Source organism: Eleutherodactylus coqui, chromosome 3, assembly GCF_035609145.1.
Source record: "Eleutherodactylus coqui strain aEleCoq1 chromosome 3, aEleCoq1.hap1, whole genome shotgun sequence".
NCBI classification, from domain to species: domain Eukaryota; kingdom Metazoa; phylum Chordata; class Amphibia; order Anura; family Eleutherodactylidae; genus Eleutherodactylus; species Eleutherodactylus coqui.
In genome coordinates, this window is record NC_089839.1 from 284,037,300 (window position 1) to 284,054,577 (window position 17,278).

Here is a 17,278-nt window from a genome sequence, read left to right on the forward strand (position 1 = left end):
AGGGGGGGGCAAGCAGGTTATATTGTTAGGGATAAAAATGATGTACACGTAGATGCATGCACACGTCTGTACATGTATACACACACACATCTACACACAAGTGTCTCTTCTCTTCCCAAGGCAGCCAACCCAAGGATTATCTCAGTCCAAAGGGGAGATGAGTGTAAGGCAGTGGAAAAAAATGTGTAGGCGCAACCCTTTTGTGATAAAGAGGCACAAAGCATCAAGTTAGTAATCTCAACTTCTGTGTTTTATTAAACCAGCATGAATAAGCGCGTTTCGGGGCTTTGGAGCCCCTTCCTCAGTATTTACTGGGAACACACGTTTCCAGCAGATTAGTAATTCTCCCAAATTGGGGTTTAGGCACCTCTGAGTAGACCTTACAGTTCTTATAACTTCTGTATAGTTGCAGGAAGATATTGGTGGTGTCACCTCTGGTTATAAACCTCTTAGGTTGAATATTGGTTGTAGAATGTATACATCGACCTCCTCACAACAGCAACCAGGTCCTACATGTCCTCTTCTCTACATTGGGCTGCATTGCACATATCTTGATGTTTTGTGCCCACCTCCATTTTTTCCCACAGTCAAATACACGTCTGTATTACAGATGCAGAAATGCAGCCATAATATGCTTGTGTGAGACCGGCCTTCATTGAGAGGGAGCTCCATGAGTGACAACCTCGAATCACTCTCAGAATGAAGCTGCAATAGTTGTAAAGTGACCGTGTGCTTCCAGGCTGTAGGAGGTTTAAAGGGGTTCAGTCAATTAAAAAAAAAAAACAATACTTACCTATTTCTTCCCCGTCAGTCTTCTTCCCTCATCTTCTCCTCCCCAATCTTCTCCTGGCTCCTGTAGTCCCCGCGGATCACCTCACCGCAAGCCAGCCGGATCCTCCTCTTCCTGTTATAGGAGTGTTCATTCTCTGCTTTCTTCTTCCGGCAGGTCGGTGTAGGTTACATCACTAGTCACGTAGCGTTCACTGACTAGGAGGGAATGCTGGGCTATTGCTGAGACTGCGCATGCGTGTTGTCTCACCGGGGAAGTTCATATATTGCGAGGCAGCGTGGATGCGCAGTCTCGGCAATAGCTCAGCATTCCCTGCTAGGCAGTGAACGCTACGTCACTAGTGACCGGGTACACTGACCTGCAGGAAGGAGACTGCTTGTCAATGAACGTAATGTCACAGGAAGAAGAGGAACCAGCAGGCTGGAGGTGACCCGGGAGATTGGAGGAGCCAGGAGAACATCAGGAAGGAGAAGATGCGGTAAGAAGACTCACTGGAAAGGAATAGGTAAGTGTTTTTTTTTGTTTTTTTTTTTAATGACCGAACCCCTTTAAATAACTATGGCCTCATGTCCTCAGGCATAATTCATTTAGCAAATCTACGCGTGTCTCCCGCAGATGAATTTGCCCATAGGGAATCATTGGGCATCCGCAGGTAATTAAATACCTGCAGATGTCAAAAAAAACTCAGCATGCTTCATTTTCTGTGAATTCCCGCACGGACGGCTTCCATTGAAATCAACGGAAGCCATTCGTGTTGCGGATCCTTGCGGAAAAAGGGGATTTTTAAAAAAAAGCACAGCGCATGCACGCCCGGACGCATCTGCCGTGCAGAAGGCAGAAGATCTAGCCGCGACGGAGAAGATCCGCATGGCAGCCGGACAGGTAAGAAAATGTCTTTTTAGGCCTCATGGCTGCGGGCATGGGTGGAAGCCGCTGTGGGATTCCACACTTGGAAACCGTGAACATGAGGCCTTAGTCTTCAACACATGAGAACTGACATTGTTTAAGTCAAGCTTTTATGTTGAATATATTTTAAAAAAATTCTGGGTGACTTTTAAAAAAAACCTTTTTTGCTGTCATTATCTATATAAAGAAAACCTGAAAGTCCTACAGTTTTCACACTGATTACTAAGCCTCATAACAGTCGGACACCTCTTATTATGTAGTGCGCTCATTATCATCCCAGGCAGGATTACAATTACAGGTTACACCTGTATATTAGCAGATGATTCAGTATTCACAATAGGTGATGGTCACAGCTTACCTCCTCCCCCCTCTTTGCACAAGTCACACAGCATGCCCACGACACTTTGCAACAGAAATCAATGAACATCTCTAGTCTACAGGTACCCACGGTCTGTGTGGATCCCTATCATCATGTACAGGAAATAGAATATTCAAGTGCAGTCTACAATGTAAATACACCCTTGTGTCTAACCCTGCACTGCTGGCCTAAGGCAGAGCCGTTTCATAGAATTATAGAAGTTTCCCTCCAGTCCACAAGTGGTTGAATAGTTCGTTCAGCGACATCTTCTATCTGTATAATCGAAGGGATTGACCCTTTCCAATCCAATTTGTATCCTGGTTTTCCTAAGGGGGGGGGGGCTTACTCTTTTTCTGCCATTATACAACTGCGCTATCTTCTGGTTAAAGCCAGTACTGCATAAGGTGACACGTTTGATAGGCCCCAACAGCAGAGAGGCTGGCAACATACAGTAAGAGAACCCCGACGGACGTCTTCCAACATCGGAGCTGTACAGCCTTAAATCATAATGTCTTTAGACGTCAGGCAGTGTATTGGAAAGGGTTAATTACACAGCTGAAACAGTTGCAATTTTGGGTATATGCATGTAAGCGCTGTGCGGGGTTGCTTCCACCAAGTGTAGTCGCTACTATGTTTTATGAATAGCGCTTCTCCAAAAATTCACTGTACTAATAGGAACATGGTGTGTTGCGGTTTCCATTTAGGCCAGAGGCCTTCCACTAAGCCAGAGGACTTGTTCAAGCAAGGAGACGCGTTCCAGGCATTTAATCTTAGCTTCCCCAGTGAGGTGGAGTCTGACCCCTTCACGGTCTGCAAAGGGACAGGCGAGGCCGGGAGTCTTAGTAGCTTTAACACTGTAAGTACAAACTGAGCCCAGGAATGGTCCAGACCGTAATCCTGCACCTCGAAGCGCTGTGTGTATATCCAGGGAGTGGGTGCGAGCATTTGTATCATATCATCCCTTCTGTATTTTATTGTCACTTACCTCTTGTATTGTTCTTTTACCTATTTGAAGTAAAAAAAGAATGCCAATTATGTCTTTTTGTTGATTCTTTTGCTGCTTTATTTTTATTTTTTGCTTGTTGCCACACACAGCTTGCACAGCCTAGATGTCATGATTGCTGCTTCTGCTCTGAGACTCGTGGGAGGTAATGCAGCTGCATAAGCAATATACTATGGAGTAGAACAGCACAGCAATGCAGAATGCATTTAGACGGCCTTCTATTTGGGCCGTGTGCTGTCTGTGTATTCCATGGACATCACATGACCCCTTTATAGCCTATTAGGCTATTCACACGGTCCAGTGTTTTGTGTGAAAGAAGTTATTGCATGTCCTATTCTCTATCTCATGATTATCGGATGGCACAGGGATGGATGTCCATGTGTTGTACGATGCAAGTTGTGCCCACGTTTCTTGGGCACAACTCCCATATGGCTGTCTGAAAATGGCCAGTAGATCCCCACCCCCTTGAATTATTTAGTTAGATAACTTAAGGCCCATTTACATGCAAAGACAATCTTTCAAACGATTGAAAGTTTAAGCGTTCATTTTGCATAAAGTGGTAATGGACACTAATGTCCATTAACACTTTATCAGCTCCATTTGCGTGTAAAGGGGCCTCCGGGAGCTGTTTGCAGAGCCCAGCATGTGGTTTGGGCTCTGCACACAGCTGCATTGTTCTCGCACGGGCTATCAGCAGAATAACATTGTACATTCCTGACACCCGCTGAGAACACAGCATGCAGTCTGTGTTATCTCTCTGCGGCTGAAGGATGTATTTTAAGTGCACGATGGCGTTCCTTTTATCTTGTGCAACACATCAAATCCCACGATTCCTTTCACACGGCCATACCTTTAAATGATATTCTGTTTGCAGCCAGCACTAAGTGAGGTTTAGGAGCTTACTGTTCCCAATAAACGTAAAGCGTATTCCCACAATGAAAATCACATCTACATAAATCTATAGCACATAGATAACATTAATCATTAGTTATCCGTATTGCATAGTTGACCCCGAGTTCTAGCATTGTTTGGACAGAGCTGCCGCTGGTTACGTCCTCCTGTAGTACAGACCTGTTCCAGTCACTCTGTGGGCACTGGAGGTTAAAGGGAACCAGTCACCTGGGATAAGAACATAAACTAAGTTATAGTGCTTATAGGACAAGGAACATGGAGTCTGTCAATGTGTTTTACATACATACCCGGCTCTCCGTTCCCACGCTGTCACCCCAGGAAGTCAGCGCTCAGTCTAAGCGTATACACACAAGGTAGTCCATTAGACCTACTGGCTCTAGTCCCGATCCAATTAAATCTAACTTTTATTTCATTTCTATTAAAATATACACTCTTAATAAAATTTCAGCTCTAGCGCCACTATAAATACCATAAGTGAGCTGACCGATCGTCTGCTATTTACATGCAGATGACTCCATATATGTATAAGACGCTCAGTAAATATAGAGTGCACCCAGTGACTCAGTGTTCGCTAACCTATAAGCACCATAGCTTTTATTTTATGGTACTTATAGGACGTGACGGGTTCCCTTTAAATGCATGTGTGCACCGACTCTATCCCGACTGTAGTGGGCAGACCTGTACGGTAAAGTCCTTGGTGCTATGTCCCCATGCATGCACCATACTGTTTTCATAAGGGACATTATTGCATGAGAGGGCAGAGAAGTGCGTGAGCCAGGAGGAGGCGCAGGGCACTTCTGGGAACTGTAGTCTCCCAGTCTGGTACAATGGTCATGAGGGCTGGGCAGCAGGACCGTCCTGTTTGCTCAGTGAAGAACACTTCACCAACAGGGTAACCAGAGTTCAAACTCGGAAGGTGATCAACTAGTAAGTGTGTTTGGGCATGCGGCCATCTGGTATAAGTTAGGAAGATACTGTGTTTTGGGGGAAAAAAGCATTATACTGCAGGATAACCCCTTTAATAATGCCTCAACCAATTCTTAAACTCTCCCTAGCGCTGCCTACAGGAAACCAGAGGTTCATAGTTTAATGCTGGCTCTCTACATCAGGGATACCACTCTTGTAAGGCCGGCTGCACACAGGCGGATTTGCATTGCGTAATCTGAAGCTGGGCGACCGCCTCCGGATTCGACAGCAAATACCGCCCATAGCATGCTATGGAAAAGTGATTTTTTTTTTCTGTACACAAGCGGAAACTAATTGCGATTTTCCGCTTGCGTAGGAAAAATCATAGCATGCTCTTCTTTTTTTTTTTTTTTTTTTTTAGGCGGATTCTGTGCGGATGGCTTCCATTGAAGTCAATGGAAGCCTTCCGATTCCCAGCCCTTCCACAATCATCATTGTGGAAAGGTCGCAGAATCCACATCATCACCAAGCGATGACACGGCAAAATCTGTACCGGCACGTCCATAGGCAGCACAGATAAAGAAGACTCCGGACAGGTACGCGGGAGCCAACGGCTGGGCACAGGCTTTGTTATTAGGATGAGCGAAATAGCCAGTCTACTCCGATGACAAGACGGGTACAGAGTGAGTCCATACCATATGACCGGTGTTGGAACCAGAGGCTTCGACACCACAGGTCTTGGGTAAGGACTCTACATCCATATCCCAACTCAATTTTGCCGTTTATCTGGCTTCTTCCAGGGAGCCACAGGAGCCAATATCTAAGGCTTATGTACAGTCCTCTATCTGGCAGCACTATTTCAGGATCCCCGGCCCTCAGCGATATGGAGTCGTTTTTTTTTGTTTTTTTTAAACCCTTCTAGCAGGAGACTCAGCCTCTTTCATAACCAGAAATGCACCTCAGTTTTCTTTAAAGGGGTATTCCCATCTCTGCTATAAAGCCTACGGTAAGAGCTGAGCGTTTAGCACTGCTTCCGCAGCTGCCATTCACTTTAATGAAGGCTCTGGAAACCGCGCTGCGCTAAGTGCTCGGCTCTTTCCGAGAGTTGGTTGAAGCAGAACAGGCGGGTTTTTCCATCTCGGCCATGAAAATCCGAGATAGAAATACCCCTTTTAAATCTCCGTGTATGGGATAAAGTATTGTTTGTGATCAATATTAAAACAATGCAGATAACCCATCAATGGCCTGAGCTATACATCGTAGGCTGCAGCATGGCCATAAAGGGCTTACAGCTATGTCTGCGCCCCTCACGTATTTAATAAATTAATTTAATTCACCCTTTAATATATGTTGCTCCAACACTATACATTGTTTTAACTGTTATATAAGCAAAAACTTTGGTATATGTGAGATATGTATCTAATGTTATGTCATTGTCCAACTGGGAAATAGGGGCTCATTACATTTTTTTCGGCAAGAATATCACTGCACAGTGTGACAGAACCCCCTGACGGAAAAACTGAACGTAGATGTGAATAAAGCCCGACTTAAGGTCTCAGGGCAAAGTCTGTAACAGCCCAATTGCAGACCTTATATGGAACCGCACGATTGCAAACTTCGCACCCCCAATGGCTACACTCACACCAACTTGAAAACAGTTAATCATGCCTCTACCTTATGTACGTGTGACCTACAGCCTCTCAAGGCATTTGTGCACACTTGTGATTGTTTCCTATGTAACCCCTATTCCAGTGTCAGGGACCTACACACTTTTTACAGTATGATCGGTCACTTTATATTGAGATATTAACCCTTTCCAATCCAATTTGTATCCTGGTTTTCCTAGGGGGCTTACTATTTTTCTGCCGTTATACAACGGCGCTATCTGCTGGCTAAAGCCAGTACTGCATGAGGTGACACGTTGGATAGGCTCCGACAGCAGAGAGGCTGCCAATATACAGGAAGAGAACCCCAATGGATGTCTTCCAACATCAGAGCTGTACAGCCTTAAATCATAATGTCTTCAGACGTGAGACAGTGGATTGGAAAGGGTTAAAAAAAATGCGGCCCCAAAGGGATTCTGTTAAATTCACAGCTGCTGTTCCCATTCTGGCAGACTTTTATATCAGGATGGCCATTCAACTGAATGACTGTCAGGTAATACTACATTTCCCCTGCAGCGGCCATAGGGGAAAGGTCGGTCACCGAGCAGCCCTAACAGTGAACAGATGTAGTCTGCGACAGGGGCTGACTCCATAAGATCGCTGGTTATGGCTGTGCCCTAATGGGGACTGGTTAGGCAGCCAAGAGTGAAGAAAATAAATACCTACAAAGTATTTCCCGAAAGTTTTGATTTTGCTTAGAACTTTTAAACCCTCCGTCTGCTATTTGCACTAAGTGTTTGTTTATTTTTCCGATTATCATGAAGCGATTGTTTGATGTGAATCTATTGTCTTCCTTCACTTCTTCACTGATGTTTGTGTTTTTGTCTGTACTGTGATTGTACCCCTGCACCCACCAGATCACCCGTCTGAGCACCGCCATCCCATATCTATATCCGCTTCTGTCTTTTCTGTGGATAAATCCTCAATTCTTCCCCGATTTTTTTTTTTTTTTTTTTTTGTCCGCTGCTAAGACTCGCTTAGCCAGTGAATGTCTCTCTTGAAATCTGCAGTACCAATCTGAGGACGATATGATCGAATGGGCGAAGAGGGAGAGCGAGCGAGAAGAGGAAGAACGACTCCAGAGATTAAAGCAACAAGAACAGGAGGACCTGGAGCTTGCCATAGCACTCAGCAAGTCCGAAATCTCCGAAGCTTGAACCATCCGGAGCGTCGGGTGTAATAGTAACAAAACTGTGTAGTTCCTAGAAATATTTAAATAGTTTGCGACCTCTACCTATGAAGTATTTAAACATCTCTACAACCCTTGCTTGCCTAGAGAAGGCTCTGGCACTGAACAGGTAACGTCGTCCCTTTGTGTTATGAACATGGCTGAGGAGTGATACTTGTATTTCTATATTCTGTTGTCCGACCCGCACTCCTTAAAGAAACACTCCAGTCAAAAGTGATTCCTTGGGTTATGCCTAGTCGAGGGCCTGAGCATGACATAGGGATTCTTTAAATAATGGTCATGCACCTCCACCACAGTGCCTTCATTAGACATAAGTAGAGATGAGCGAGCATACTCGCTAAGGACAATTGCTCGAGCGAACATTGTCCTTAGCGAGTACCTGCCCGCTCGGAAGAAAAGGTTCGGCTGCCGGCGCCGGTGACAGGTGAGTTGCTGCGGCGTTGAGCAGGGGGGAGCGGTGGGGGGAGAGAGATCTCCCCTCCGTTCCTCTCCCCCGCAGCTCCCCACCAGCAGCCGAATCTATTCTTCCGAGTGGGTAGGTACTCGCTAAGGGCAATGCTCGATCGAGTAATTGCCCTTAGTGAGTATGCTCGCTCATCGCTAGACATAAGACATTATATTGGGTTTGCCTGGACTGTTTCTTTGATAATACTGTGCATTGTTACCAGCTGCAACGTTCTGCAAGCAGCTGTCCTACCGGATGGAATGTATCCCAGAAGTGGTCATTAAAGAGCATTTCCCCCAAAATAAAACCTATCGGCAGTAAACATAAGTCCCTGACTTGTCCTGACTTCCCCTGAGTTTTCCGGTCCCCCGGAGTCTGGAACAACTGGAATAAGAGTGCATTCTGATGATGCTGTTGAGGTGTGGATAAAACCGTGCGGCTTTCGATGCAGCAAAAAAATGCAACTGCCTTTAAAACTACTGCAAAAAACGTGTACATTTTTACCAATCTGGTTTTAACCGCACCGTCTGAATGCACCCTTATGCAATGGGGGGGATGGCTGTAATGACTCCATATATATTCTCAGTAAGCAGGGCTAATTAGAATTCGTAATAACTCGTTGGAAGAGGACTGGTCAAAGACTTACATATAATGTTAGTGGGGATTTTTTGTATATTATGACTTTTTATAAGCAGGGGAAAAAAACGTGAGTTTTTTTTCTTAAAGCAACTCTCTGGTCCCTGGACTAGGGGGGGGGGGGGTAATATTACCTGCTGCTCTGCCAATGATCCGCTCGCTCCTACGCCTCTCTCCCAAGATGGCTACGGCGTTTTTCGGAATACTCGACTGTGTATTGGAAGCGTAAGACACTACACACTGCTCTTATTGGCCAGCGCTCCACACCTGAATACTTAATGCCATCTTGGAAGACCATGAAGGACCTGGGAACCAACATAAAGGAGAGGATGGTGGGTAATATTACTCTCCCCTTCAATTCTGGGACAAATTCTCTCCCTGGGCCCAGAGGGTCGCTATAACTGATTGCATTGGCACTGGTTTTGTTGCATTTGTATGCAACCTGGTCATCCTTACCTAGAGCTATGAGATTCACTCATGTACAGATTTTAGTAAATGACTATCTTCATATATGTGCAGTTATAGTTACATTTGCCCTGGGCTTAAAGTGTACCTAACTTTTCCAACTAATATTTGAGTAAGAGCGTAAATGGTTTGAAGCACTTCCTAATACATCTGAAAAGGCTATAGAGTTCCATTACTTGTAAAAAATCTCAGCTATCCGTTGCCACCACTAGAGGGAGCCAATTTATGTAAAACTGTATACATACATCCACCACTGATAATATGAATTGCAGTTGTAAACAGATGTCCCCACCAATGGTGGCAACAGGCAGCCATAATGTTTGTGGGAGAACAGTGCTCTGTACTAACAAATAGATCATCGTGTCAGGCTCCCTAAATCCTCATCATACAATGATCGGTACACTTTACACGACATGGCATACATTTGGGATGGCCAGCTAAAATAATCAATGCCATGAGATGGAATTAAAGCATAATTTGCACCTGTAGATTAGAGTTTTGACCCCAGTGCCTGATGATGATCAGAAGGCTCGGCTGACATATTGCACCCCCGTTTTTTTGCTGTGTGTAGTTTGCCGGCGTGGGTTGTTTATAATGGTGAGGTTTATCCTTATTCTGCACTTTTGTGATATAAAATGTGCCATTAATTTATGTTTTTAGTTCTCCGTTTGCAGACAGGTGCCTTCATTTGCAGAATACCTTGTGATGTGTTGGGGGAGTAGACCTGCGTTCATCAATCTAGTGCCAAATCCCACCCCATAGTATATATGGGGCATCGTGTATGGCTTAATTGTGCTTTATAGTAGCAGTCTTTAACGATTGGTGCTCTGGCTGTAGTAGCTTCACCAAGAACAAAGATTTGGTTGACCCCTGTTGCCCTTTTTGTATATGCCAAGGCAAAGTGACTTGTTAGCAGACCCTCCTTGGCACCCTTTGCACTGATGTAGCTACTCCCTGGTTCCGGAAAATAATTGTGACCATCTTTCCAACTACAAAGTCATCAATACCCAAGATTTAGGCAATAGGCCATTCCGAAATACAGACTCAATAACTGGGCTGCAGCATACAGACTGCCGTGAACTTGACTGCACCTACTTTTCAGTATTTTCTGTAGTTGTAGTTAGTGAATTGTTATTTAAGCAGTTTCCTGTCCATCTAGTTGTAATAACACTACTCCGTATACTCATTTTCTACTAGCGGTTACTAAGCCGTGGGTTTCCAGCCACTACAAAACTACAACTGCCACTATTGCCCAGATATGCCGGACTACTTTTTACTTTCACTGACCACCCCCAAAACCATTTAGCAGGTGCCATCCAATGCCCACACTTGCAGTGCCCTTCGTCACTGATATATCTCATGCCATGCCATGGTTTGTGTCAAATATCTTTGCAATAACTTATGTTCTTTGGGTACTTACACATCCTTTATAATATGCAAGATTACATGGCCTGTCTTACAGTATACTTAGCTGCTCTGGATTTCTTTAGCAAAGTCTGGATTTAGCCATAACTAGCAGAAACCAAAAAAGATGCAGCAAAGTGTTGGTCTCCTGCTGTCGCTTCTCTACACTTCAGCTATTGGTGCTCAATACCTGGACTCTGAAATCCATGAAATGAAAAAAAAACCTCATTTATGCACCTTTCAGACCAATAATCCTCCATCCCCATAAACTCATTTCCCCAACGTTCTCTTATCTACCACGTTTTTCATATTTTTCGCAGTACATTTTTAGAAATGTGAATTTTTTAAAGCCCACACATCCAAATGATATGTTTTTTTTTTTCTTCTCTGCAATAAACTTTTAAAGGGGTTGTCCATTTGGAAATTATTGATGGCCTGTCCTCAGGAGAAGTCTCATCGATAGTAGATATGAGGATCTATTGCCAGGGAACCCTTCTATTTAGCTGTTATCTGAGGTGGTGCGTTCTGCACTGCGCTTGTGCACTGAGCCAATTTTTACAGGAAACTGATAGCTCCATTCCCACTGCAGTGGCCTGGCTTGGTATTGCAGGCCAAGTTCTCTTTGAAGTTAAAGGGAAGTTTGCTGACAGTACCAAACCTGGCTACTGCAGTGGGGAATGGAGCTTCCTGCAAAAATCAGCTCAGTGCTTGTGTAACTTGGCCCAGAGAATAGCTTAGCAGCAGGGGTGCCGGGAAACAGAACCCAACCAATCTACTATTGAAATGGGTAGTTCCACGAAAAGAAGTTATTCCCTATTGATATTTTCTGAACATTGGGGGTCTGACCATTGGAATAATCCGTAATTACGAAAGTGGGATTTCCTTTGGTCCTAAAATGAATGGAGCATTGGTCATGCATGCACACTACTCATCCATTAATTTCGATAGGACTGCAGGAGATGGCAAGTTCAAACACTTGGCAATCGCCGGCAGACACTTATGAAATGAATGGAGCAGTAGTGAACATGCATTACCATCGTTACGTTCATTAAGGGACCTTTTAGGATCTGCATTTTCTTAATGGGTGGAAGTCCAATTGATTCGATTTCTGCTGGGTGCTGACAGCTCCGCTCCCATTGCAGTGGCCTGCTTTGGTAATGTAGGTCAAGCTCCTTTTGCAATACCAATCAGGCCACTTACAGTGGGAATGGAGATATTGTCCCTGTGCACTAACGCACTGGCCTGACGAACAGCTGATTGGCGAGGGTCCCGGTAAGAGTACTCTTGCCAATCTACTATTGATGATCTATCCTGAGGAGAAGCCATCAGTAGTTTACAATTGGACAGCCCCTTTAACCCGATTGAATGGGCCTAATCTGCAGTTTTTCATGTGGAATCCATGAGGAAAAATGTACATGCTCGTTCTTGCACATTTAAAAAATTTTTTTTTTTGCTGTGGCTTGGCTAAAAACCTGCATGGAATTTCTTTTCTACATTAGAAGCAGAATCCCAGCAGATTTCATGAGGATTTAAGCTAAGACTCTGCACTCAAGTTCTTGAATGTGTGAACGCAGCCTTAAATAGTCTTTTGTTGAAAACCCCCTTTTTAAAGCGGTTGTTCCACTGATGATTTATCCTCAGGATAGGTCAATAGCAGATCGACGGGGGTCCGCCGCCTGGATCCCTTTCTGATCAGCTACTCATAATGATATGAATGGGTCTCAGCCTGCAGTACATCTCTGTGGCCACTGCACAGTGTGTGGCGCTGTCTGCTTCCTGCAACACTGCAGCTCGGTACATTAGAACAATAGCTTCCGAGAGCCGCTGTTCAGTAGGGGACCCAGACGGCGGACCTCTGTCAACGTAGGATAGGTCATCAATAGTTACAAGTGGGCCAACACCATTAAGAGTTTCAGTACACGTTAAGAGACGTCTATTTTGTACATTGTGACGCAAGTACCAGTACATGGAAGTAAGTGATCACAAATACAAGGGCAATATTCCTCAATTTGTAAGACTTGTATTGCACAGAATTTATTGAAAACAATGTTGTTGCTTAGAGTTCGGTTTTTTTTGTACGCTATATCGCCGATATCCGTGATTTACGTGTCATTATACAATGAAGCATGTTCATATTCACTTGTGGATGAGAATCCTCCCCTCCCCCCATACATTGCTATTTTACGTGTACACTAATGTTTTACAGAAATATAGAATCTATTTGTTATAATGAATACGACGTGGACCAATATTATTGTTATTAAATATGTATATATCCTTCATATATTATATGTTCATCCTACTGACGTACAGCTGTCCCCTGCTGGAATTTTATCCATAACCACTATAGGAAGAAACTAGCAAGGCGTCTCATCCCGGTGTCTAGCAAGAGTCGTTATCCCGTTGCCGTAGAGTGCAGCTCATTATGGTGATTTGTTACGATTCTTGGGATGACCACCAGCTTCTTTTAAATGACCCCCTTTTTTTTGTGTTTTTTTTTTTGTTTTTCTATATTTTCTTGCAGCTCGATGTTGTAATTATGGACATAAATTGTAAGTACTTAATAAAGTGTAAATTGCTAGAGACTGCTGGTTTGCTTTACTGAGGTTCGATTGTCACGATATTCCTTTCCTGCTCTTTTTTTTTTTCCGCAACACTTTTTTTAGGTTCATGACTTCCGTTCACAATGGAGTCGTCATGGCGATGCCGGACGTGTTTTCAAACGAATCTTGAGGGGACCCCCTCATTTATATAAAGTGAGATCGGTTGAGATTCTGGTATATACAAGGCTCTTTTAATACTACACAGTCCTCCAGAACAGAACCTGGTACTGAAGAAGAGCACTAACTCAAAACACTGCTGTCTGCAGATGTCGCCTCTGGTTTGACTGATAGTCCTAGTCGTATTTTAACCCTTTCCAATCCAATTTTTGGGTTCAGGGTTTCCTAGAAAACTTTCTCTTTTGGCTGTTATACAATGGTGCCATCTGCTGGCTAAAGCCAGTTTGTGTGTGTGCCAGAGAGGCTCCAACAGCGGAGTCAATAGATGGTAAGAATACCCTGTCGGACGTCTTTTGACATTGGAGCTGTACAAGCTTCAATCAGAATGTAGGAAGACATCCGACAGTGGATTGGAAAGGGTTAAAGGGGTTGTCCCGCGGCAGCAAGTGGGTCTATACACTTCTGTATGGCCATATTAATGCACTTTGTAATATACATTGTGCATTAATTATGAGCCATACAGAAGTTATAAAAAGTTTTATACTTACCTGCTCCGTTGCTGGCGTCCTCGTCTCCATGGTTTCGGACTAATTTTCGGCCTCTGATGGCCAAATTAGCCGCGCTTGCGCAGTCCGGGTCTTCTGCTTTCTTCAATGGAGCCTCTTGTGCAGGATGCCGGCTCCGTGTAGCTCCGCCCCGTCACGTGCCGATTCCAGCCAATCAGGAGGCTGGAATCGGCAATGGACCGCACAGAAGAGCTGCGGTCCACGGAGGAAGAGGATCCCGGCGGCCATCTTCACCGGTAAGTATAGAAGTCACCGGAGCGCGGGGATTAAAGGGGTTGTCCCGCGCCGAAACGGGTTTTTTTTTTTTTCAACCCCCCCCCCCCCCGGTCGGCGCGAGACAACCCCGATGCAGGGAGGTAAAGAAAGCTTACCGGAGCGCTTACCTTAATCCCCGCGCTCCGGTGACTTCAATACTTACCGCTGAAGATGGCCGCCGGGATCCTCTGTCTCCGTGGACCGCAGCTCTTCTGTGCGGTCCATTGCCGATTCCAGCCTCCTGATTGGCTGGAATCGGCACGTGACGGGGCGGAGCTACACGGAGCCTGCATTCTGCACGAGCGGCTCCATAGAAGACTGCAGAAGACCCGGACTGCGCAAGCGCGGCTAATTTGGCCATCGGAGGGCGAAAATTAGTCGGCTCCATGGGAACGAGGACGCCAGCAACGGAGCAGGTAAGTAAAAAACTTTTTATAACTTCTGTATGGCTCATAATTAATGCACAATGTACATTACAAAGTGCATTATTATGGCCATACAGAAGTGTATAGACCCACTTGCTGCCGCGGGACAACCCCTTTAAGGTAAGCGCTCCGGTAAGTATTGAAGTCACCGGAGCGCGGGGATTAAGGTAAGCGCTCCGGTAAGCTTTCTTTAGGTCCCTGCATCGGGGTTGTCTCGCGCCGAACGGGGGGGGGGGGGTTGAAAAAAAAAAAAACCCGTTTCGGCGCGGGACAACCCCTTTAAAGCTCTACAAAAAGGTTGAACATCAACTTTACAAGGCAGTCAACTGACAGGTGACTAGACAACTTTCTGACTTCTGGAATAGAGCTATTTTGCAAACCTTTTCATAGGTTGCTTTGCCCTTAATGGTGCTTTCACACGGGTCGAATTCTCGGCCTGATGTAACGAGTGCCGATGCACATGTATGTCGATTGATGCTCATTTCATTTTCTTTTACACGGGTTGAGAACATGGAGGAATTGCTTGTGGCTTCACCCCTGCACTGGGGATTCCGCTTTCCTGCTCTTTTCGGGAAGCAGGAAAGGGGAATTCCTGCGGCTGAACAGTGTCAGGCCCCATTGACTAAGATACAGTCCCCCCGCTTTCCGCAGAGCTGGACGGCTTTTGGACAGAAGAAAATTTGCTGCATGGAGGCTGAAGGTTCCCACACAGATGTGAAACCACCCTAATCAGTGCGCATGGGTTGTTTATTTTGGGGGATTGGGTTTTTTGTTGTGTTTTTTTCTCCAGACTGGAGAGCCGCTAACAAACAGCGGTAGCCACTTTGATAGATTTGGCCATTTGAATGTAATAATCTACTAGATGGCTTAATTTTGACCATTGTCTGTGTGTATAGCATCTCACACTCTCCACCTTGCCATACCGCGCACATCTCCAGCCCTTTACCTTCTGTATCACCCCCATCATCTGTAGTATGTAAGATTGTTGGAGCAGGACCCTCACCCCTATTGTTTCCATCAACTGATTACTATGTAACCGTGGTTTTGTTTCTGTGCCCCCGTCTTGTAAGCGCTGCGGAATATGTTGGCGCTATATAAATAAAGATGATTATTATTCTTGTAGTGGACTCTACATGAGATATGAGCAACCAGCGTCAACGTCCTTAAACAAAATCACTTGTTCTCTGAGGGTCTCAAGGAGTTTTCATATGGAAGGATCCGTCTGATAAGACAACCTTTTTTTTAAGAGGCAGATTTACATGTGATCGTTTTTTTTCCTATAAATCCTTAAAAAAATAGTGCAGTTTTCATTACCTATAATGGTAAATTGAGATCTAGTCAATTGTTAGGAAGAGGTTAAATGAATGGAGGTCATGTAAATGTACTATATATTTTACTAAAAGGAATAGAACAACTAATCTCTCAAGGAGATCTACTACGCATTTTCACAACTTTTTTTTTGACCTTGTGCTAAAACTTTCAAGGGCTTTTGACACACAGCGCTCCGGAATTGGCTTGGCGTAATTGTGCAATCAGCATTACCAGATACAGATACTAAAGACAGTCATTAAACTGCCATTAATCATGATGGCATGCAATTTTCTGGATCATTGTAGGAATCCCCTCTACGTTTGGAGTGGAGACGCTCTGAATTATCAAAACATACTTATAACTTTAGGATATACAGTATTCACATGTGGGAGATTTGTTGCAGAAGTTCTGTAGAGTAAAAAATGACAGCTATTTAAGAAAACCCCAAAAGTACTCAGTGAATAAAAAAAGTAAAGAATATTTCATTAAAATACTAAAAAATGCTAAGAGTTGTAACCACCACAGCGCCCTCATGGTGTACCACAACACCCAACGGCCAGTTGTTTGAATATATATTAGTACATGATAACAGTCACATGGGAAAGTCCCCTGGTGCGAGCACCGAGACATGACTGACTCCTCGGGTGACATCACGACGTGACATTTTCTCGGCAGACTGTTGTTGCGAGGTGTTTTGCCATTGCCTTCCCCAGTCATCTTTTACTCACAAATCGACAATGAGATAATAGAATACGTGTAAGAATTCATCTTCCTTGGCTCAAAAATTGACCAGGATGGAGAAACTATGCCAGAGATAAAACATGTGAGAGCGCAATGCTAAACATGGACAAAATCTGGAAAAGTAGGGATATCGGTATAGCAACGAAACGCAGGATAGTGCAAAGCATTGTTTTCCCTATAGCCATGTATGGATGTGAAAGCTGGACTGTGAAAAAAAACTGATAAGAGGATTGATGCGTTGGAGCTGCGGTCCTGGCGGGAGCTGCTGTGTATGCCCTGGATGGCAAGAGTAACAAACAGAGAAGTCCTGAATTGTATAAGACCCGATATATTACTGGAGGCCAAGATGACCAGACTCAGGCTCGCGGAGGCCAAGATGACCGGACTCAGGCTCGCGGAGGCCAAGATGACCGGACTCAGGCTCGCGGAGGCCAAGATGACCGGACTCAGGCTCGCGGAGGCCAAGATGACCGGACTCAGGCTCGCGGAGGCCAAGATGACCGGACTCAGGCTCGCGGAGGCCAAGATGACCGGACTCAGGCTCGCGGAGGCCAAGATGACCGGACTCAGGCTCGCGGAGGC

The 17,278-nt window shown here is 44.8% G+C and overlaps 1 protein-coding gene across 1 annotated transcript in view; it reads left to right on the plus strand.

The window, feature by feature from the left end:
• Positions 1-8,081, plus strand: part of EPS15 (epidermal growth factor receptor pathway substrate 15) — a 105,230-nt gene extending 97,149 nt beyond the window's left edge. Inside the window, exons 24-25 of the mRNA XM_066597613.1 lie at positions 2,759-2,910; positions 7,550-8,081. Coding sequence (XP_066453710.1) covers positions 2,759-2,910; positions 7,550-7,696 — 299 coding nt within the window. The 3' untranslated portion in view covers positions 7,697-8,081. The remainder of the gene's footprint in view (positions 1-2,758; positions 2,911-7,549) is intronic.
• The last annotated feature ends 9,197 nt before the right edge of the window (positions 8,082-17,278 follow it).